General features: G+C 37.0%; 1 protein-coding gene across 15 annotated transcripts in view; it reads left to right on the top strand.

Annotated features, from left to right (window-relative positions):
* Positions 1-13,012, top strand: part of MYO3B (myosin IIIB) — a 201,276-nt gene that overhangs the window by 97,662 nt on the left and 90,602 nt on the right. For all 15 annotated transcript variants that reach the window (XR_001878597.1, XR_001878602.1, XM_017838595.1 and 12 more), the window contains 10 exons: positions 696-779; positions 1,488-1,690; positions 2,051-2,149; positions 2,758-2,872; positions 3,240-3,366; positions 3,511-3,721; positions 4,785-4,932; positions 5,157-5,310; positions 7,143-7,231; positions 8,754-8,883. Coding sequence is in view for 13 of the 15 variants with exons in the window: in XM_017838595.1 (XP_017694084.1) it covers positions 696-779; positions 1,488-1,690; positions 2,051-2,149; positions 2,758-2,872; positions 3,240-3,366; positions 3,511-3,721; positions 4,785-4,932; positions 5,157-5,310; positions 7,143-7,231; positions 8,754-8,883 (1,360 nt within the window). In the remaining 2 variants the exon portion in view is untranslated. The remainder of the gene's footprint in view (positions 1-695; positions 780-1,487; positions 1,691-2,050; positions 2,150-2,757; positions 2,873-3,239; positions 3,367-3,510; positions 3,722-4,784; positions 4,933-5,156; positions 5,311-7,142; positions 7,232-8,753; positions 8,884-13,012) is intronic.

Here is a 13,012-nt window from a genome sequence, read left to right as displayed (position 1 = left end):
AGCATAAGAGCAGAGAATTTAGACCATTCTAGCTAGTCTCTGAATCTGGCATCCATTTGGAGAGCCTATAAAATACCATATGTGAAAGACTGCTGACCCAAGAAGAAGGTGGATATGTCCTCCCAGAATCATGAAATGAAGAGATGCATATTTTTCTGAAATGTTTAGATGCTAGTTTGCTGTTCTGGTTTGAATGTCAGAGTCACCTACAGAATAGCCTCTCTACGCAGTGGTAATTATTTAAGATTATTTTTAGGAGCAAACTTTTGGTCAGTGTATTAAAAATAGCTGTACGCTGTGATACGTGTTAATTCATATGAAGTCAATACAGTGAGCTCAGAAGCACATTAATTGAGCTGTGGCAGTTTTCTGAGTTTTAAGCATTTGAGAGAAACCACATAAATGTTAGTCATGTCTGTAGACATGGTCCCTCATTTATGTGTCTTAGCCCTTAGAAATTCAGTCACTGCTTCACACATGCGCAGTGCTATCAGGCATTGTGAGATGCATTTTAGTAATCTAGGGAATAAATTATTGCACTGAGTCTTTGCTGATCTCTCCTTTCAGAAGGGGGTTGACCCTTAAAGTATTTCGCAGTTTTGGTACTAAACATGAAGTAACAGATGAAAGTGGTAATGGCTGATATTGACCATGTGGTGAACTCTGCACCTGAATGTTTTGTTTTTTGTGTTCAGTGCATTATCATCAGTGGGGAAAGTGGTGCTGGAAAGACAGAAAGTGCCCATCTGATCGTCCAACATTTGACCTTCTTGGGAAAGGTATTTCTTAGCCAATTATGTAAAACTGTGAACAAGTCCTTCCAACCCCACCCCAGTTTCTGCTTTATTTAATCTTTAATATTTAAAGCTGTTTACGTAAATTGTCCCACTTGAGTTAGGGGCGTAATAATCATGCATGTGTGAGAGCACTGAATTAAGATATGAGTGTGACTCACACCAAGCCACTTGATATTTTTTTAAAGAGTAGGTGCTGGATTCTGAGTGTTCAGTACTGGTAGTTATGTACAGCGTTTATCACGTATATCATTGTTTATTTATACAATGACAGATCTTACTATGGCTCTAATCTTAGAAGCTCTTAGACATTTAAATGTTACAAAAATGCTATGAGCACAAAATGATAGAAAAATCAAGCATGTTAAGGTTAACCTTAAGTAGATGTCTTTAGGTTTTTTATGGTTTTGGTACTCCTAACTAATTATATGACACCTCAGAGGTAGAACAATTGCAGAGAAAGCAGAATCTGTATATTCCTACTTGTGGGAGACTTCCTCATCAATTTGTTAGACCTGTTGTTATGTAAGTAGTAAGGTTAACACAGTACCTTGAGGTACATTCTTCCTGCCACAGTACCTAAGTCCATACAAGCATGAGAAGAGGATTCTATGCTTCTGAAGCAAGAATTGAATTGTGGGTAAGCATTATATTCTTTTAATTATTATTCTGATCTGTATCTGTTCTGTCAAGGCCAATAACCGTGCTTTGCGTGAGAAAATTCTTCAGGTGAATCCTCTGGTTGAAGCATTTGGGAATGCCTGCACTGCCATCAATGACAACTCAAGTCGCTTTGGAAAATATCTGGAAATGATGTTTACACCCACAGGAGCTGTAATGGGGGCAAAGATTTCTGAATATCTCCTTGAAAAATCAAGGGTCATAAAACAGGCTGTGTAGGTATATTAATTGTTTGTCCTTCGACATATATATAATGTTTGGATTGATTTAATTATCAAAAATTCTGTATTTTAAATGCTTTCTCATCTTCTGCTAAAGCAGTAATCCTTTGTACAGTGCTATGACAACAAGAGTAGTCAGGTTCTTTTGGAGTGGAAGTCAGAGCCGCTCCATTCTTTGGAGAAATGTTATGTTGACTGGGTTTTCTGTGTTTCACGGTTGCTGATCCTAAACCATTAAAACAAGTGGGAGATTTGCTACCTGCTTCAGTGAGCTCATTATAAGAACTACTTTTACACTGTACAAGATGCCACAACAATAAACACAGATGCTTTAAAAGGATTTTTTTTTTCCAGGGGAGAGAAAAATTTCCATATATTTTATTATATTTATGCTGGCCTTTATCATCAGAAGAAACTTTCTGAATATAGACTTCCTGATAAAAAGCCTCCTAGGTAACTATTACTCACTTGTTTTAACTGCTCATTGTAATTAGCTATTGATCAGCACTTGCTTTCAGTATGATGCCTTAAAATCTCTTTTAATCCTTCTCCATCTCTTAAGGACCTTTTTTAATCCTCCCAAGGAAAGAAGAGGATGGACACTGAGGCATTCCATTATTTGTGTTTGTTTGAGAAGTTGAACTATTAAAACAGGAGGAGGAAGAATCAAGCTCATTATTATGTAGATATGCTGACATACATTCAATGAGAACAGCCCACCTTATGAATTTCTTACCATAATGCTTCACATTCAGCAATAACCCAGAATATGTTTTGAAGTTGTGTTTTTTAACTGGTGTTTGTACTCTGTGTGCTTCTGATCTGTATTGGGTGAGGGCATATGTGTCAAATGTTGGGAACACTAATAGATGTTAACAAAGGATAAGTAAAAGTTAATGCAACAGAAGCAAAAACTTCATATGAATTAGCACCAAACTGTATAATTGGAAGATATTGAGATAAATGTTCTTTCCAGTTACTGAGGTACTTGCATTGAAGTCACTGGAGGTCATACTGACGTATCTGTTAGTGTGATGTTTTCTTTCTCCCACTCTGTTTAGATATATTGATAATGAAACTGGAAGAGTAATGCATGATATTGTTACTAAAGATTCTTATGGAAGACAATTTGAAGCGATTCAGCATTGCTTTAGAATTATAGGATTTACTGATGAGGTAAGAGATCCAGGTGCTAAACCATTATTGACCTTCTTTATAAAAACTTACCTCCGGTGCTGCCTTTTGGTTTTGTGGATGCACACCTGCACCACAGAATCTCTTTTATGACAGAAGTGAACCCTGAAAGAATAACCACACACTCAGAAGGCAAGAGCAGCCTGAGGTCTCGGTTGGTACTCAGGCAATTCTGTATTGCACTGTTTTCTGTGCAAATAAGAGTTTACTTGAACTTCTAGAATTTGGTTTCAGAGAAAGCTATGAGCTTTAATAGCCATTCCAGTGCCTGCATTTTTTTGTCATAGCCTAAATATGATCTGTATATCTAATTGGATTCCTTAAAAGTGCATCTTGTCATCTTTCACAGGAAGTGTACTCAGTGTACAGAATTCTGACTGGAATCTTAAATACTGGAAATATTGAGTTTGCTGCCATTTCTTCACAACACCAAACGGATAAAAGTGAGGTTCCCAACCCAGAAGCCTTAGATAATGGTAAATACATTTTAATGTTGTCAGTTCTGTAAATGCAATTTAACTGTATTTGTGAGAATCTGTAACTCATGGTAACAGTTGGTCAATGCTGGTGATTTCCACTGCATAATCACAGTTGTGTATCTTTTTTCCACTGTCTTTTAGCTGCTGCACTACTAAGTATTGGGTCAGAAGAACTTCAAGAGGCCCTAACCTCCCACTGTGTTGTAACACGGGGGGAGACTATTATCCGAACAAACACCGTGGACAAAGCAGCTGACGTGCGAGATGCCATGTCTAAAGCACTTTATGGCCGGCTCTTCAGCTGGATTGTAAATCGTATTAATACACTGCTTCAACCAGATAAAAATATATGGCAAGTTACACATCACTGAATCATGTGTACTTACTGTGCATATGTCTGATGGGTTCATCCATTTGTATATTTTTGATTTTGCAGAAAGGGTGCTGTGTTTATTTTGACTAAGGCTTCAAAATGGCTTTCATGCTGTGATACTGAATTTTGTTTCCAGGACATTAATCCCATCATTTTCAAAGACCCAAGTAGAATTTAGCTACTGAAGTCAATGGAAATTGAGTTGTTAAAGTGCTGTATAATTCTTTAAAAAGATGCTTCCTATATATTGAACATGAAAATCATACAAAAGTCTGATAAGTACACTGAAAAACTTTAGTATGTATTCACAGTCCTTACAGATCTTGGTTTTTTTAGTAATAAATACAGATATCAGATTATTATTGTGCTGCTACTTGAGATGTAAGTGATGATTTTTTATTTTTCATAGTTACAGAAACTATGTGCACCCTTATGATTTCATTGCCAGGTACTAATCTGGCTGGTTTGATCTTTTGGAGCAGCTGTAGAGATTTTAGAAACAAGAAAACCCCTCAGGTGATGTGAAAATGCCTCTGATCTGAGATCTCTACTTGGCACTTCACTGTGTCATATAGACACATTCTCATCCATATCCAGTTTTGGTGGTGACTGTCATACTTCAGTTCTCACGTGGGCTCTTGACAGTCCAGCTTGTAGCAGGAACAGACTTGGTAATTATCCTTCTGAATGAGTATAGCAGAAACATACTATTAAAACTTGACACCTTTTGACTGTCTGGAGGAGCAGACAAATTTTATTTGAGATCTGCCTATGAAACCACTTCTTTTAATATGGCTGCTAAATGTGGCTTACTTTGTACCTATGATTCTCCTGCCACCTTCATGGCAATTTGCAAGAAGCAAGTGGAAAACAAAAGTCTTAAGAATGCTGAACAAATGCACAAGTTGTCTTAGGCTCAAACACACTTTTCCTGTGATTTTTGCAGCAGAGTAAATAAATTATGCAATCCTAGTTACCATGTTTGTCTTTATTTTAACATGGTGTTGCCCATGATGAATTCTGTTTGTATTTTCACATGCAGCAATGCTGAAAGTGGGATGAATGTTGGGATACTAGACATATTTGGATTTGAGAACTTCGCAAGAAATTCTTTTGAACAGCTGTGCATAAATATCGCTAATGAACAGATCCAGTTTTATTTCAATCAACATATCTTTGCACTTGAGCAGGTAAATTCAGCTCTGATGAGTTCTAGCTGAATCAGCCATCCTAAAACATAGACTATATTCAGGAGTACTTTATAAACCATAAAATGGGTATGTGATTTAAATGCAAGATAATGACATCTTTCAGTTGAAGTTTTGTGAATAATGTTGCTGAGACTTATAGAATATTGCTATGCATCACGAATGTTACTGGTTAAATATTAAAACTGTGCTGATGACTTTTGTAGATGGAGTATCAGAGCGAGGGAATTGATGCAACTACAGTGGAGTATGAGGACAACCGTCCTCTTCTAGATATGTTCCTTCAGAAACCCATGGGTCTCCTGTCTCTGCTAGATGAAGAAAGTCGATTTCCTCAGGCAACAGACCTAACTTTAGTTGGTATGTACAAACAAAAACTCTGTGAAAAGACAAATGTATTGTAAGAGGGCAGAATGTCATTGTTGTTGAAGTTTTACTAGCCTAGTTGTCCTGATGAGGCTGTGCCATTTTAGTTGACATTCTAAAGTTCATTTTTCACTGTGCTTCATAATTTTCTCTGCTTACTTGTTTTCTATCCTTTTCATATTGGAAAAGTTATCTTAAATATCATGTGTCAAGAGCTTATTTGTCTTTCCAGTGTTACAAGGAAATAACCTGTGTCTTGTCCTCGTACGTGAGGTGTATCAAGCAGTATTTATCCCCATTTACTGAAGAGGTGGCTGAGACAGAGTAGAATCTTGTATCTAGGACCACCCTGTGAGCAGCATTAGTGTTGAAAGTAAAATTTAGAGCTCCCAGGCTCCTAGGCCCATGTTTATCCAATTAGAAAATACTACTTTATTCCAGATTATCTCATCATAAATAGGAAGTGTGTGTTATTTCTGGTGTGCCATCTGGCTGAATATTTCCCTGCCTTCATGCATATTTTACATATATTTTAACAAATTTTGGTGCCAACCTTAAAACCATGCAGCGCATGCTATGTTTAAAACTGTTGTCTTGCTTTTATTTGCTAGAGCTGACCTTTTCCCTGTGATATTTCCTTCAGTGGAATGTGCAGCAGAGACTCAAGCTGTTAGTCAGAGGAAAATAACAGCTGCCTATTAAATTGCACAATACATATAGTAGATTTTTTACTTCTGCTAGGCTGAGCTTACTGGAATTCAAGTCACAGATTGAACAAGTACTATGGTTTCATTCCACTCCTCCTTTGTATACTAAAGTAGTCTGCTTCCCTGTGGGTCACATAAATCAGTTAATACTGAATACTGAACTTCTACTGTCAGAGGAACCTTCCTTGGTCCAGTGCTGATCAGCTTTACTGCTGATCTGTACACAGAACAGCAGGATCCCTCAAGGAGACAGCAAAGTGAGAGAGATATTTTGCCCTCTCCAGGTGTGCCAGACAGTCATTAATTCCGCTGCTCTGTTCCAACCCCCTGAAATTCCAAACTTAGTTATTTTTGCTTTAAATACAAGCTGGATTCAGTGTTAATAGAAAGAAAAACCTGACACAAGTTGCTGCCTGGGCTTTCAGTGTTGGACAGACAACACTAACTTCATTACAAAATATTAAAGAGCATACAAAATATCACAGGGCATAAAAGACATTTTTCTCAGAAGTTGGAGTTTCCTTTTCTGTCAGTTCTTTAGAGGTAGGCACAGGAAACAGAAAGTCTCTTTAGAAGAGCTTTTGTATAGAAGCCTCCTCTTTTTCTGTAGAAGTCCAAAGGTAAATGAGACACAGTTCCAGACTGAAGACATTAACATATCCTTAAAACATGATGAACAAAGCTAATTGAATGCAGAGGGAAAGATAGGGAAGATGCATTTAAGCAAGCGTGATATATGCACAGTTTTGAATGTACATAATTAAAATAAACTCACCCCAAACCCTGTATATGCATAAGCAAATTCATATCAAAATATGAGAAATTGTCACATCTTCTCATTAGCCCTTCTTATTTAATAGTTTTCCATGCACAAAACCATCCACAGTGGTGTTTGAAAGACAACTTTACTGGGCTAGTTTAGAATGAACTGTTCCATTCAGAAATGACAGCTTGGAAAAAGTGTAGAGAAGCTGGCACACAAATATTTCTGAGCAATCTGATAATAGATGTGTTTATAGCAGCTCTGACTTCTTGAGAAGCAACTTAGCAAACTAATTAGGATGAAGGTTATAGTTAATCACTCTGTCACTTAAATCAATGTTTCTTCTCAATCTCTAGATAAATTTGAAGATAACTTACGATGCAAATACTTTTGGAGACCAAAAGGAGTAGAGCTGTCATTTGGTATTCAGCACTATGCTGGAAAGGTAAGGTCATGTGATTTTTATTTGGTTCAAATAGCGGTGGTATGGTCATTGTTTCTTTTCATCCAGAGTTTCTGCTTTATGGTGGTTTTTTTCCTCATTTTAATAGAAAATATAATAAAGTTTATGCAAACATAGAATATATAATAAAATTTTCATGTGTAGCGGTCCATTTTAGAACCTATCCTTAGGGCTCTTGCACAAATTGTGTAGACAGTAACCATCTTTTTTCTGCAAGAACTCTGGCACCAGAGTCACTTCAAAGGAGCAACTCTCTGGAGCCGGAACAGGCTACGTGCTTGTTAACATCGTGTGAATGCCACAGTAGTTCTGTGTGAGAGTGTATCTAAGTATATAGATGAAAAGCAATGTAAACCAGTATCTGTAACAGAACTTAAAACCTGATAGAGAGCATTGGAAAGACTGGGACTTGCTAGTACAGATGTTTCCTTGTACTCTGTAACACCTAAGTTCTTTTGTTCACATTCACATGTTGTTTTATGTGGGGAATAATGTTCCAGTTTTCACCATAACATGAGCTTTGCTTGTGATTTCAGGCCCAAATATTTATTTATAAACAAAACTGAAATGGCCATGTTTTATGTAGCAGTCAATGAAATCTCATCTTTAGCTCATTATAAACTGCAAAATTTTAAGATATATTCTAGTAAATTCTGTCCAACTTTCTGTCTTGGTAAGAGTAACTGTCAGAATTCACACAGATTTAGTTAGTTCTTTATACCCAAATGGCCAAGTAATAAAAACACTACTGGTCAGTACTCTATTGCAAGGACAACATTCAGTTTCTGTGTAAACTAATGGACTCCAGGGGAATTGGGCTAGAGAGGAATATTGCTAGTGATAATAAAACAGGTCTAAGAAACTATTGCAATTAAAAAAAAAAAGGCAAAATTATCTGATTCTATTGATTATATTATATATATCATATATGTATTCATATTGATTATATTAATACAAGTAGCCAAGCATTAATTTCTAATTAAAACAGTTAAAATAATTGAAATAGGGTAATGTTTTGTTTTCCTAATATGATTTTCATTGCAGCAAGAAGCCTGTTTTAATGTACCTAGATGTCCAACTTACTCCTGTTCCTCCAGCAGGTCTACTTAGAGATTACAGATTTGTTGCAGACAACAAATAGATAATAACCACCTGAGAACCATTTCTTACCTCACATATAAATGATCAACTTAAGTATCTCTGTTATATTGCAATGTGCATAAAATAGTTTGTCCTGACAAAGCATAGTACAGCAGGATTTAAGCCATTTAATCCAGTTGAATGTGCAATGACATGCTATGAGTATAGGTACTGTATACAGCCAGTTTATGTTCTGAAGACACTGCTGTAGTACACCTTTAAGTCCTTCACAGGTAATTCATTGGCCTCTTGGATACAAGATAACTGGTCTACTTGGTCATCCTGATTATTCACATTTTAAGGAACATAGTAGTTTTTGGGTAACCCTTTTTGGCAAATCTTCTGATTCTGTTTCCCACACTAGGTATTATATGATGCCAGTGCATTCCTTGAGAAGAACAGAGACACTCTTCCTGCTGACATAGTGGTGGTGTTGCGAACTTCGGAGAACAAACTTCTTCAGCAGCTGTTCTCTAGCCCATTAACAAAGACAGGTAATTTCTGCACAGCTTTGCTAACTTAGTAACCTCTTCAGCTACCTACTACTCTAAAACTCTTAATTGTTGCTGGACAATTTTTAAAAATTACTCTTTTTCAGCTCTGCTCCTAAAGTCACATATCTAAAACATGATGATATATGTTTTTTTTTAATATGTGACATGAATTTTTCTAAAACACCCATGCAGCAAGATTCTTCCCTGACTCTGGAGAAGGAGAGATTATCTGACATGTAGGGCAAGAACTCATTCTCAGAGTAGGATGAAAATACAGGAGTTTCTAGTTCTTAGTCCTTTACTAAGATCAGTACTCAGCTGATAGATTCTTGTGTACCGTGTCTTACAGTTCATAAATCATGTGATGTAGATCAAGGTGTTTTGGAGGTAATATCCATCTGTTTAGAAGCATTGATGCAATACATAGTTTCTTACAAATTATGAAAACAACATACTAATATGCTAGAATTAATTCTGTTGATTTAAAGCTTGTTGACTTTGACTTACGTGAAAGTGCCAGATCTATAGCTGAATAAAACAGGAAGATGAAGTTTGGTTACTTCATAGATAGATACCAGAATGACAGTAACATATACAAATGATAATTCTGCAGTATCAATACAAACAAGCCAACAAATTAACACTTCTCTCAATAATTTCTGTGTTCTTTAAGTATCTTTTTCATAACGGGTAAGAAAAAGATGTAATACTAAGGAATAATCTAAATACAGTGGATTGTATTAGACTGCAAAATTATTGTAATCTGATATATACAAATAAGGTTGTATTTCTAGGTAGAAGTTCGTGGTACATGCGTTAGTACTGTGTAGGCTTATTGTACATGGCCTGTAGATGCAATTCTGTGACTGTGCAGCAGCTCTCTGTCTTGGATTTCTGAACTGTTTGTAGCCAAGTTGTAGACTTTGGTGATGCATTTAACCTCTTGAGATTTCTATGTAGAAAAAGAACATCTGGAGAAAAATTTATGTTGGAGCTTTCTTTGCATATGTAAAATTTATAGCAAAATATGTGTTTATATACCAGAGAGGATAGATTCCTGTTACAGTGTCTCCTTTCTTTTCCTGTAATTGGAAGGCTGTGGACTACCCCCCTTCAAATTACACTTTTAGAGGTCCCTGAGAGGTGAGGATCCAATGAGAAATCTGCTTTTCCTTTCGTCTATGACAAGTTTAGATGGAGGGGGGTGTAGCTTAAGATGGAGAAGAATTGGTTTGTGCCCAAGTGGGGAACAAAGAATCTTTGTGTCTACTTCTCATGTTTGAATCTGTGTTAAACTGATAAAAGAGATTCTGATCAGCAAAGCTAGAAAGAAAGCTCACATCTGGTCAAATGTGCCTCCACACCCCTCTTTACTAGCCATTTTAGACCTTGGAACTATTGTCAAACCAGAACAGATTAGGTGCTTTGTCCCAGCTATCAGTCTCAATTATTGTAATTATTATACTTTTTATTTTATTGCTATTTTTAAATCAGAACATTGATGTCTTCATGCAAACTCATCTTCCTCTGGCCTTTTACAAGTATTTTCAGTAGCAGCAGCATTCAACTTGAGTATTTTGCCCAAGATGCATAAAAGGTTCAGTAAGAAGATACTTTTTATTGCAGTAGTGTACAGTTATGATGTTGGTGTATTTCCACTATGGTTTTAGGTCTCTTACATTCCTTCCTTGTGTCCTATTTACATGCTTGCTCTCTCCTGTTATAGACCATTTACTTTTCTGTGAAGAGCACACAGCAAGTTGAGTGTTGTCTGCATTTGTCAAGTTGGTACAGGACATCCCATTAACAAAATTATCGTGCATATGCTCCTGTGCATGGTGTTATAAGAATAGCTTAAAGCCCTTAAGTCATTTTTAGTTTTCAAAAGCTTTTGTAACTTTGCTCTTTTTTTCCAGCTGTCTGATATAATTGGCACTCACATCCTGTGTTGGGGCCTGTGTGTTCTAAAATCAGATTGTTGCCAGGTTTAGTTTTGGCAGCTTGCAAGATAAATGAAAGGTTTGGCTGAGAACAGAAGGTATTGCTGGCAATGCTGCTTCATCTCTGCTCAGGAAAGAAAGATAATGCTATTCTCTTAACTTTCCACAAAGAGGCTTTTGTAAACAAAAGAGTAGTGACTGTGTATATGTCCCATCATACTCTGTCCTTGTCTCTTAGCCCTCTTTCCTGCACTCAACTTTAGGGCTTCACTCCTAAAGCAAACTAGGTAAAATGCAGACTGAGATTCATAATCTTGGTACAATTTTCTCCAGCTTTTTGTCGATTACTGACTGATGCAAAAGTTAATAATTTACATGGAAGCCATATTGCGTCTTTCCAGGTAACCCTCACTTGAAATGGGCCTTCTGCCAGTATTTCTGGCGTTTTGTTTGAAGGTGAGTGACAGCACATTCTCACATCTGCTTGCAACTATCTCTGGAATGTGCAGCGTAGGTGGGTTTTGCCGAGCAGCGATCTCCGATACATCCGGCAGCCACTAGGTGGTGGTATCCCAGAAGCGAGAGGGAATGTGAAGCTAGTAACGCTGGGCTGACAATGTCTGAAAATGTAGTGCTTAAATACCAAAAAGAACAAAAAGATGCCTTTCCTACCCTGAGATGATCCTCTGTTTGAAGTATATTTATATAACTATCATGTCTTCTACTGTCAAAAACTGAGCAGCATCAAGAAAATAAATATTAAAAAAGCTAAATTCTTCTACTAATTTAGGATCGTGTTAATCCCTGTAATTTATCAAATATACTTATCCCCTCTTAACAAATGTTTCCATTTCACAGTAGCGGACTGTGCAGTTTAAAGGGCCAGACATTAACAGCAGGACATTAAATATACATTTGTAATAATAATTTATGGTTAAGAGAGTATGCAATTACTGATGAGACACTGGAACTTGAACATTATGGCACTAATTCTGTAGTCTGTACAGCTTTTTTTGTCATCTTTCAGTGAAAACTTAGTCACATTTGGCATGTTTTCAAATCTGTACATTCTAGGGACCTTTAACCTCAAAACTGAATGAACGTATTCTGATTTAACCTAACAGTTCTCCCAATTGCTTCCATGTCTGTCAGGTTTTTTTTACAGACACAGCTTCTTGTGCTGCCACTACTCTAGTTGAATATGCATATTCCCATTCAGATAGAATGCATTCCCAATTGTTTCTGGGTTTAGTTTATAACTATTGCTGCTAAAGCATCACAGAGAAAAGGAATCACATGATATAGAAAATAGAGTCCCCTTGTAAGAGAAGAGAACTTTAATTGAAAAAACTAAGGACAGTCTTGGTACATTCAGTGATATCAATGAGGAGTCACACCACTTGACTCACTGTCCTGATATTCAAGGATTTTTGCAGCATCACCTGTAAGGGATGGTACTTTAGGACTACTTGGGCAAAGCACCACTGGGGCATTTTGAGACTGCAGAGGCTTCATCTTCTCAGAAAACTGCAGCACAACAAGATTCTCTGCTCTTGAAACACAGTCTCTGCAGACTTTTGCCCTTCCTATGACTCACAGACCTTTAGAAATACTGTCAGGGTTGCTCTGCTCTGCCTTAGATCCTTGCTGGAGAGAATGGAGAGAATTGTGTTCTGCAGGGAGGGGAGGGGAAATCCTCCAGCTTTCTTGCCAAAAGAGTAGAGATGCTGGAAAAAAATCCCTGGCCTTACTCTGAAGATCAGTAGGGGCTGGGTTTGGTTGCATAGAAGAAATACAGAGCTGAGTACCACTACCACTGTAGCAACATAGCGTCTAATAGTTTTGGTAGCACTGGGCGTTGCTCACACATTGAAAGTGATAGAGTATCAATATATCATGGCTAATGAACACTTATTGTTTGTGGTGCCTAGATATTCAAGCATATCCTGTCAAAGAGAACTGGGATGAAAGTTTTCACAAGCATCACTGTAGGGTTAGGTTAGCGATGTTTTAACAAGGTAATATTTTTGTCCAAAATACATTTTTTTCCCCAGAAACAAATTAATTATAAATAGCCTGTCTAAAGGTCATTTCCCCTCCTCAGTATTGATTTTTAATGTGTTCTTTGTGCCTTTGAGTCTCCAGCCCTGCTTACAGCCCTCAGATGAAAAGTAATTATAAACAGTGTA

The sequence above is a fragment of the Lepidothrix coronata genome, unplaced genomic scaffold (assembly GCF_001604755.1).
Source record: "Lepidothrix coronata isolate B3197 unplaced genomic scaffold, Lepidothrix_coronata-1.0 Scaffold7, whole genome shotgun sequence".
Classification (NCBI taxonomy): domain Eukaryota; kingdom Metazoa; phylum Chordata; class Aves; order Passeriformes; family Pipridae; genus Lepidothrix; species Lepidothrix coronata.
Note: the sequence above shows the minus strand (reverse complement) of the source record. Positions and strands in the feature narration are given on the sequence as shown.